The 9,237-nt window shown below is 33.9% G+C and overlaps 1 protein-coding gene across 2 annotated transcripts; it reads right to left on the minus strand.

The window, feature by feature from the left end:
* Window positions 1–1,299: 1,299 nt before the first annotated feature.
* Window positions 1,300–6,955, minus strand: LOC7482904 (glucan endo-1,3-beta-glucosidase 3). 2 transcript variants are annotated; one of them, XM_024606788.2, is made up of 4 exons: window positions 6,664–6,955; window positions 2,346–3,569; window positions 1,951–1,978; window positions 1,300–1,768 (listed from the first exon to the last, which is right to left on the minus strand). In XM_024606788.2, the coding sequence occupies exons 1-4, from the start codon at window positions 6,719–6,721 to the stop codon at window positions 1,612–1,614; spliced, it is 1,467 nt and encodes a 488-aa protein (XP_024462556.2). In that variant the 5' UTR covers window positions 6,722–6,955; the 3' UTR covers window positions 1,300–1,611. The 2 variants fall into 2 exon arrangements, with proteins under 2 accessions (XP_024462556.2, XP_002312452.4); XM_002312416.4 differs by having other exon boundaries at window positions 2,316–3,569; window positions 6,664–6,954.
* Window positions 6,956–9,237: the final 2,282 nt, after the last annotated feature.

Below are 9,237 nucleotides of genomic sequence, written 5' to 3' on the forward strand. Positions count from 1 at the left end.
ATTTCTTCTCATCTTCAAATGAATCCAGCGTAGCAAAAGAGACAGCCTATCCTGTATCATCACCACAGTATAATCCTACATCATAGTCGTTATAAACTGTTATTTTACGTTTAATAAAACAAAATTACATTTTTAAAAGTAGCTAAACTTCTATGTTTGTGAATAATACCACAATTAAGTAAATTAATACATTGTTTCTTATACCTTTATATATATTAGTAGATTTTTGTTGGTGCCTGTATCCCGTCAGTTTTATAGATATAAACTAACTATTATATTATTATAATAATTTAATTTACTTATATTTAAATAATATTGCAGAGACTTTTATTATTAATGTTATCAATACTGTTATGATCGTAATAATAATTATAATTGTCTTATTCATGGTAAAAGACACTGTTAATATAGTCAAAAGGACATGTAGATTTTTTAATAAAATAGTTTTAGCTTCACTCAAATTAAATATTTTTATATAAAAAATTATTATTATTAGTATTTAGTATTAAAAATAAATAAAAATTATATAGTGCATATATTTTAAAAGACAGTTGATTAAAAATAATTTCTAAGCTACACTTTTTAATGCAGTTCATGAAATTTAATTGATATATTTGATTTTTAAAAATTCTTGAAATATTAACTCTACCGGAGAGAAGGATTTATGCAAATCAAGGGTAAGGCTAGGGCAGGAAGGCTAAAATATTCTTCAATACCAGACATAGAACATAGGATCGAAGCTGATATGGGATCGTACGGGAAATATGAATACGGGAGCGTACGGCGTACGCCATGAAATGAGATCGTACGCCGATGAAGATATATAATAAATCCAGTTAACCATTTTAATTATTTACATGAAGGTATCGTAGATATTAGTTGCTTCAAGTCAATTATAAGAGCCTTTGTCCTTATTGGTGATATATTGAAAGAAAAAAGGTCAGGAAAAAAAAAAAGTAATGAAAGTATTCTTAAGAACAAAAAATAATAATTGAGGGTAGTAAATTTCAGAGGATGTTTATAAATATAATAATAGTTATTTTTTATAATGTTTTTTATTTTAAAATATATCAAAATAATATTTTGTCTTAAAAAAATATTTTTAGCATGAAACAATACAAAAACATACAAAAATTATTTTTTAAAAAAATTAAATTTTGAAAAACACAGTTGCAAACGCTGAAGTCAGCAATCTATCTTAAAAAAACGCAACAACATTAGTCGCAAATTTGACCAAATGAAGGCCTAGAAGAATCTGCAGCAAAATCATTGCATATCGAACTGCAGGGAACAAACAAATTGTCTGCTGCTGAAAATCATCACACTACCAATCAGAAACTGAACATATCATAGATCCAGTTCAAAGAATACATATCCTGCCCCGAGAATATAGTTATAACTTACAACAATAATCCAGGCAAGTCGTTTCACCTACTCATGTTAGAAGTACTTCATGGCTATATATAAGATCAATCAACCTTGCCACCCCTCAACTCTCCAGGAAAAACCAAAATTGGGTATGCAGCAAGTTGTCTAAGAGTATTAGAAACGAAGGTTCTGAATGATTCCAAAGGGTATCAGGGGTTACAACTGATACAAATGCACAAAGTTTTACAAGAAAAACACGCTCATTAGTAAAACACCTATAATCACAGAGGTTGTGAAAGAGCCAGCACCATAGATATATACTGAATGGCAACCAGACGTCGTAGAATTTGAAGATGGTGCCAGAGAAGTTGTATTTGGCAAGCTGCCATTTCTTCCAGCACTACATAAGCAAAAACAAGGAGAGAAGAGATGTCAACAAACTACTCATGACAATCGGGTGTATCCATACCAGAGTTATTAAAATGCAGTACAGAGTGAATTAGACGTGGATGACAAGAGTGGAAAATGGAAACAAGAAAAGAAAAGTAGGCCTTTAAATCAATTAGAATCTTTAGCTTGTACCTTCCAGGAAATATACAGGAACCATGACCTGCACAGGTAAAGGAACATGAGAAGCTTCTTATGCAATAAGAAAACACTAGAAAAGAATGGACAAGCAACAGAAGCTCTCACTTGTGAGAGCATCTCTGGTAAATTAAAAAAAAAAAGAAGTTCCAATCTAGCAGTTGCGAGAATTAAACACCCTAAAAATGTTAACAGGACCTGCCACTTATCTTTGCAGTGAAGTAGCTTTTACACTAGATAAACACCTATCGCAATTCATCTCACTAGCACATTAATGCTCATAAAGCAATTCATATCCTCACTGTAATGTAATTTGTTGTTTTCTTCTCAAATTCTATGTTGCTAGAACTATTATTGCTTACTTGGGTCAGTGGTGGTGATGGTAGCCACACCTTTAAAATCACAAGTACCGGGAGACTTGGCCATCTTCTGGAAATAAGCATTGAAAGCATATGTTGAATGAGCAACAACATTATCTGGCTCGTAACATGGCTGCCCTTGTAACAAGTATGAGCAATCAACTTTTCCTGGTCCACAAGCCCAATCAAGAGCAGCTTGTAGCATCTTCGGGTCAGCACCTTCCTTTGCCACGCAGAAGGTTTGGTTTGTGGTGTCGTTTGCCAATACAGTACCAGCACCAGTCAAGTGTAAGGTATAAACTGGCATGCCGTTGGCATCAAAAAGCCCCCAGTTCTTTTCAGATATTGCCCCGGGTCTCAAATCTTCATTATAGAGTTCATAAATATATGTACTAACTGCAATTTTAGGATGTTTGGGAGTGCCTGTGTTATTAAGCACATGCCTGATCAAGTTGCTGTTGTAAGTGTTAGCATTTTCAAGTGTTGCATCTGGCTCAGATGAGTCACCTTTGGAGGGCCAACCAGACTCCGTCACAAAAATAGGGACATTGGTGAAATTCAGATAGGACATAGCAAAATATGCTGCATCAACAATGGCATCAAAGACATTAGTGTAATGAAGGAGTGTATTAGCATCCACGGCTTCCTTGTCAGGAGGGAGGGGACGGAAAAGCGCATAATCCAATGGGATCACACCATTTGATTGCATGTAGTCGTAATATGGATATGCATTTAGCATGAAGTACGACCCTGTGGACTGCAAAAATTTAAGCAAGGGAACCATGACTGGATCCCAAGAGCGATTAAAAAAGGCTTGAGAAGGAGGGAACGAGTCAAGGATGATGGAAGAAGAGTGAGGGGTAGAGACTTTAATTTGGCCATCAAGATTGGAGGCAACAAGGGCAGAATGGATGAACTTCAGGGCAGAGACCAGGACAGGGGCAGCATTTGGGAGCGTAGTAAGGATTTCAGATCCAACTGCAATGGCTGTGATGTTGGTGGCAGGGACATGGGCTATTACATTTCGAGCAACCCAGTTGGCTGCCGTGGCATTCGATTGACCAATGCCAAGGATCTGGTCATTAGGAACAGAAACAGTTACACGGATGCCTGTGTTGGCAAGGGCAAGAAGCAGGGCTCGGTCTGCATCATAGAGCCTGACATGTCTAATATTCTGAGCCTTAAGAAGGGCTACCACCTGAGTTGGGCTTGGCATGTCAGAAATTGCTGTGCCAATGTTTACACCAATGAAGCCATCTGGAAAAGGGGGGGGAAATGCAATTCAGCAGTAGGATTCAGGCAAAAAAATTGTCCTTGTTGACAGAAGATTTCATCTTAATGAAACCACTAAAAGTGTTGATAACTATATTTCATACGAAGTATGAATGCAGACATTGCAATACTATGTTTAGAAAGAGGATCAGTCCTTGGCCTGAGAAAATCTGAAACACATAAAGGACGAGTGCATTTTGACATTGAAGAGACAAATAGTCACTAGTCAGGCATGGAAAATGATTTCCATATTGTCAGAAACAAAGTTCTGTAACTTGAGCTCATTTGACACCAATCAGGTAGATATCCATGATCATCCATGCATTGTGTGCCTCATTTTTTACCCATACACAATTCATTTTTAAGGCATGATCACTTAATAATAGTGGCAAAAACAACTAGTGGATAAAAAAGAAACATAAATGCAAACTTGATTCCTTTCTACAATTACAGCATCTAGCAATTTATCTTTACCCTCTTTTGGTCTTATTCCAAAAAATGGGATCGAATTCGTCCCACTAATCCCGACCCAGTTTGGAATCATGATACTTTTCTTATCGAGAAAAACTTTAAGATGGCACCAACAGATGATGGGGCTCACAAATTCCTTTTACTGTTAAAATGCATGTTGTGTTTATCTACTTTGTACAATCATACGTAACATTCATTGATCGTCTTCATGGCGGAAGACATAAATGATAATGTAAATACAGGCATCGTTATCTTTCTTCTTTTGCAGAGCTCACTGTGAGGACAATAATTCAAATTTTCGCATATCTAACCAGCCGGATCTGTAGATCACTTTTCATTCCTTTATAACCAAAGACATGCAAAGGATACAAAGAATAGCTACATGGGCATTTGTGGCAAGTGGCCAACTAAAGAGGAAAACAATCTGACTTTCAAATTCTGGCTCTGGGCCATATGTGGAATGACATATCAAGAATTATGAAGGGTTGCGATAAAAAAAATAGATTCATCAAGATTTTACTTATACGTCCATAGTTTAAAATATCTCAATATTACACCTTTAATTTTTAAAATGTTTCAATTTTTTCCCTTAATATTAAATAACTAACGAAAAGCTCACTTCTTTTGTACTTGTATTTTTTTCCCTTTAAAATTCCCCAAACATATTGTAAAATCTTAATAGGAAACCTAAAAAGCCACTAAAGAAAGCCAAAAAAAAATATATATTTGAAAAGGCAAGACTATTTGGGATCTAGAAGGTAAGACTATTTAACGGTTGATGGTAACATACTAACTTCTTGGGATCTAGAAGGTAAGACTATTTGACGGTTGATGGTAACATACTAACTTCTTGGGATCTAGAAGGTAAGACTATTTGGATAGAAGTGAAACATTGATGAATTTGAAAAGGCAAGAGTGGAGTTTACCCTATCATGAAACATTCACAGTTACATTTTTATCCTGTCTATCACAGTATGTATTATGCGATTGTTAGCCCTTGAAGCTGGCTCTTCTAATACTGCTCCTAAGCTCAGGCACAATATTTAAGATACTTGTATATTATCTTAGAACTTAGATATAGAGGTTAATGAATTCCAATCAGCAAAGTATTTTTTATGAGAAAGATGTTATTTGAGGTTCTTTATCTGGGGGGAAAATCATGTTATTCGAAATGGGTTCCACTATGTAGTGAGTCACTTACAACCTGGAAAAGGTCATCTTTCGAGGTTGCTGCTATTTTTTGAAGAAAGGGAGGGTGCAGGTTCCTACATTTAAACTATAAATAATATAAAGTAATGTTATGGTGTCTAGTAAATAAATAACCCATCGCACAATTTATGTAGCACTGCCACCTAACTTTGAACATGGGTTTAAGCCTTGTCCGTAGTAGACCATCATCAACTTCAAAAATTTCCAAATATCAAATCTCTAGATACTCATAGGGAATACACGATAATAGGCAGGTTTATTCCTGAATACCATGACAATCAGATCTGCGATGAGGATGACTTCTATAATTTTAAAAAGAGCTCTGGGGATTAATAGAATAGCACAGAAAGGTGATGGTTTTTGCATATGATATCCACTGGGGGGGGGGGGGGTATACGATGCTGTAGTGGAACATATGTATGCGACTGGTTGCGGTACTAGTAGCGAAATGACAATGATAGCCTTGGAAGAAGATTTCTAGGATTCCAATCCATTCAATACCAGATGCTTTTGCATTCTCGAGCTAATGGTATTTTGGTCCTACACCGTATTTATTAGAAATATATGACAGCATCTGCTGGTCAAAGGACCGCCACATGAGCTGGGAAGCAATATGGTTGAGATTCCCCATTAAAAGAGAGGGTGGAGAAGAGATTAGAGGTTTTCAGCAAAGGGAGAGATTATTATGCAGAGGCTTATACTCTGATAGCAACAGGTTAAATGACCAAGTGGAGAGAAGATTTTTTTCATCATGCATACCATGTTTCCTTATGCAGGTTTCCAAGATAATAAGACATGTAATAAAGTCGAACAAGGTTGTGGCTTGTGACTTCATGTTCAAGAATCCCACCCTACTGTTTTTAGCAGACTTATTGACTAATTAGTACTGCTAACCTGCAAATTAAACCAAATAACACCTGTTTTATTTGAAACTTGATTATAATACCAATAATCCCGTCTCTCTGTTCAAACTAATCACTGAAAACCAAGCTTGTGTCAAATAATAAGACTACAATTTCAAGAAGAAGCCTTAAACTACTAAGTAGAGATAAATGAAATACTGCAAAAATTTAATAAGAAAAGGGAAAAGCAAAACAGAGGAATACCCAGCAACGAGGCACACACGAATATAACTACAGAGCTACACAAAAGCAGACAACTTGAAATGAAAAGGAACTCGAGGTGAACGGAGAGAAAAGGCAAAAGCAAAATGGTAGAATAGAATGGCAACTAATGCCTGCAAATCATTGATTCAAGAGTGAAATGAATTAAAATAAGCTAGCTAAGAGCACTCAGCTGCAGCTAGTAATAAGATACAAGTACAAAACCAGAACAAACCAACAATTAATTTAAGAAAAAGCAATAAAACCATGAAAGCACAAAGAAAGAAGCTTATTACCTTCATCAGCAGAAACAACAGACACTGTCAGCAAGAAAAGCAGGAACAGCACAGCCATTGAAACTTCAGCTACAAATTAAATCTCTTATATCTTGAAAAGACCATAAAACTCAGAAAGGAAATCTATTATAAGACCAACCCAAACACATTAGAAGAGAACAAGAAAGAGTCCAGAAAAGAGAAAGCAGAGAGAAAAAAGTCTGCTCCTTTCGGGGTCTCTCTCTATTGTGGGAAGCGTTTTTAAACAAAACAGGGATGGGCTTAGTTTAGTTTAGTTTAGTTTAGTTTAGTTGTGTAATAAAGAGACAGAGCGTGTGGGCAGGATTTTTTTATTTCTTCATGTATACTCTTCGCAACAGCTACATTATAGAAAGAAACTAGATCATGACCCGCAGCATACGAGCGGGTTGCATGTGAGTTCGATTTTTTTAATATAAAAAAAATCAAATATAACTAATATGTTCTCTAGTAAAAAAAAAACTACGTGGGGATTAATTAATTTGATATGAAGTTGTTAAGTTAGCGAATCTAAGTATAATTTTAATAATTAATAAAAATATAGTTTAATTAAAATAATATTTTTTTAATATTAAAATGATAATTTATTAAATTTATCTATAAAATCCACAACTCAAATATTAAGATATGATAAATCTGTTAAAAATAAATCAAGATAAATTATAAAATCTAATTTTTAATTAATTTAATGTTGTTTGATGTGATTAAAAAAATAATTTTAAAAATAAATAAATTAACATGCTAGATTCATGATATGGTAATGAAATTGAAATAAATTTGTAAAAAACAAATTAAAAGTATAAAGCTCAATTTTTAATTATGAATTTAAATACAAAAATTAATAGAAAATATAACAAAAAAATTCAAATCAATCTCCAAACTCTCAATACGAACCATGAGAAAATATATAATATTATAAAAATCAAGATAAATTATAAAACTCAATCTAAAATTAAAAATAAATAGTATTGTTATATAATAATGATTTGTGAGAAAATAATTATTTAATTCACCTGATTTTTAGTTTTTGTTAGTATTTTCATAAAAATTTCTTCGACGTTAACATAGTAGCGTTTACATAATTTACTAGTTATTTTTAATAAATTAAAACGTGCTTTGCAATTTAGAGATTGATATATCATTTTACATGTAAAATTAATATGAATTCTATAGATCATTTTATCTTTCTAAGAAAGTGATGCTACACATTAAAGCAAAAAAACTTATAAAATATACACAAGATATTAGACTGTATAACATCTATTATTGGATACTGTATGCTAAGATCATAGTCCATTATTTATTATTTTTTGAAGTTTTGTTAAATATTTAACATTCATGCTTTCAAAACCATTGACACTGGAAAGCCGTTTCATCAAATGCAATGTTTCCAAGTTGTGATCGAGGTTTACAGATACTTAATTAAACCACGAGAGGAAAATAAATATGTACGGTCACACTTTATACTTAAAAATATCGGTATTTTTATTATCCCTTAAAAGAACTAAAGTTACCTTGGAAGGCGATACGTTTAATATGCACGTAAAGTGCCACGAAAAATAATTGTTGTAAATATAATAAAATAATAAAAAGTTTGAAGTAAAAATATTTTTTATTTTATTTTTTTAAAAAAAAGGATCTGAGTGAAGTAACAAGGTGGGCAGTGAGGATATCACAGAGGACAACAACTTCGTTTAAAATTAAATTAGAATTGTGATTTGAAAGAGGTGTATCTGCAGGCTTTTTAATGCGTGGGGGCAGAGGAGGGTCACCTCACGGCCTACGAGGAGAGTTCCAGAGCTGGATTCAATCAACGGTCATGTTCCAGGAAGAAGAAGCTCCCTTCTCTGTGTTACTCCTCTTGTCCTGGAATGAGATAGCGATCGCCCAACTTTGCCAGTATATAGCTCTGTACATGTTTCATTGTTTAGAATTCAGAGACTGTGAAAACGCATTTTAAAAGAAACCAAAAACATGAAACTTGAGTGAATCTGAAGGCAGAGGTAGGGGGTTGGCAGGGCCCGACCCTGCAATTTCTTTTTTCTAGTCATTCACCTTAAATAATTTTAACCATTTTAACTTTTAAGATCTTGAATGCCCAAAGAAACGAACAAAAAAAAAAACTGCAAAAGAAATCTTAATTTCTCGACGAAATCGACCCTAAACCATGGAGAAAAATGTGACTGAAGCTCCCTCTGGAGTCATCTCGTTGAACAAGAACAGCGAGTCGGGTTTTGTTCACGAAAAAAAAAGAAAAAACCTAGCCCTCTTAAATATCTCGATGAATTTCCCAGCAAGATTTAAATTCTTTAATGGCATCTGATGTGTTTACGGTCACGCACAAAAACCTTGTTATTTAACTTGATTTTCTTGTTGATTTCTAATCCCCATGAAAGACCTGACTTTTAGTGTTTGATATTGTTTTTTTTTGGAATACACCTTTTAGATTGAGCAAGTGTCCATTTTGTTGCGTGAATGTTAATGGTTTATTTGGAATTGTGATATTGAATGTGATTTAAAGTATTGTTTTTGTTTCTGATGTATTAAAATAATATT

Source organism: Populus trichocarpa, chromosome 8, assembly GCF_000002775.5.
Source record: "Populus trichocarpa isolate Nisqually-1 chromosome 8, P.trichocarpa_v4.1, whole genome shotgun sequence".
Lineage (NCBI taxonomy): Eukaryota > Viridiplantae > Streptophyta > Magnoliopsida > Malpighiales > Salicaceae > Populus > Populus trichocarpa.

Bases quoted from the DNA above. Each gene is read 5' to 3' on its own strand.
- LOC7482904 (XM_002312416.4), bottom strand. From the start codon at position 6,721: ATGGCTGTGCTGTTCCTGCTTTTCTTGCTGACAGTGTCTGTTGTTTCT. The intron at 3,570-6,663 runs GTAATAAGCTTC...CCCCTTTTCCAG, and splicing joins TGTTGTTTCTGCTGATGAAG to ATGGCTTCATTGGTGTAAAC. The intron at 1,979-2,315 runs GTAAGCAATAAT...TTACCTGTGCAG, and splicing joins CATCACCACCACTGACCCAA to GTCATGGTTCCTGTATATTT.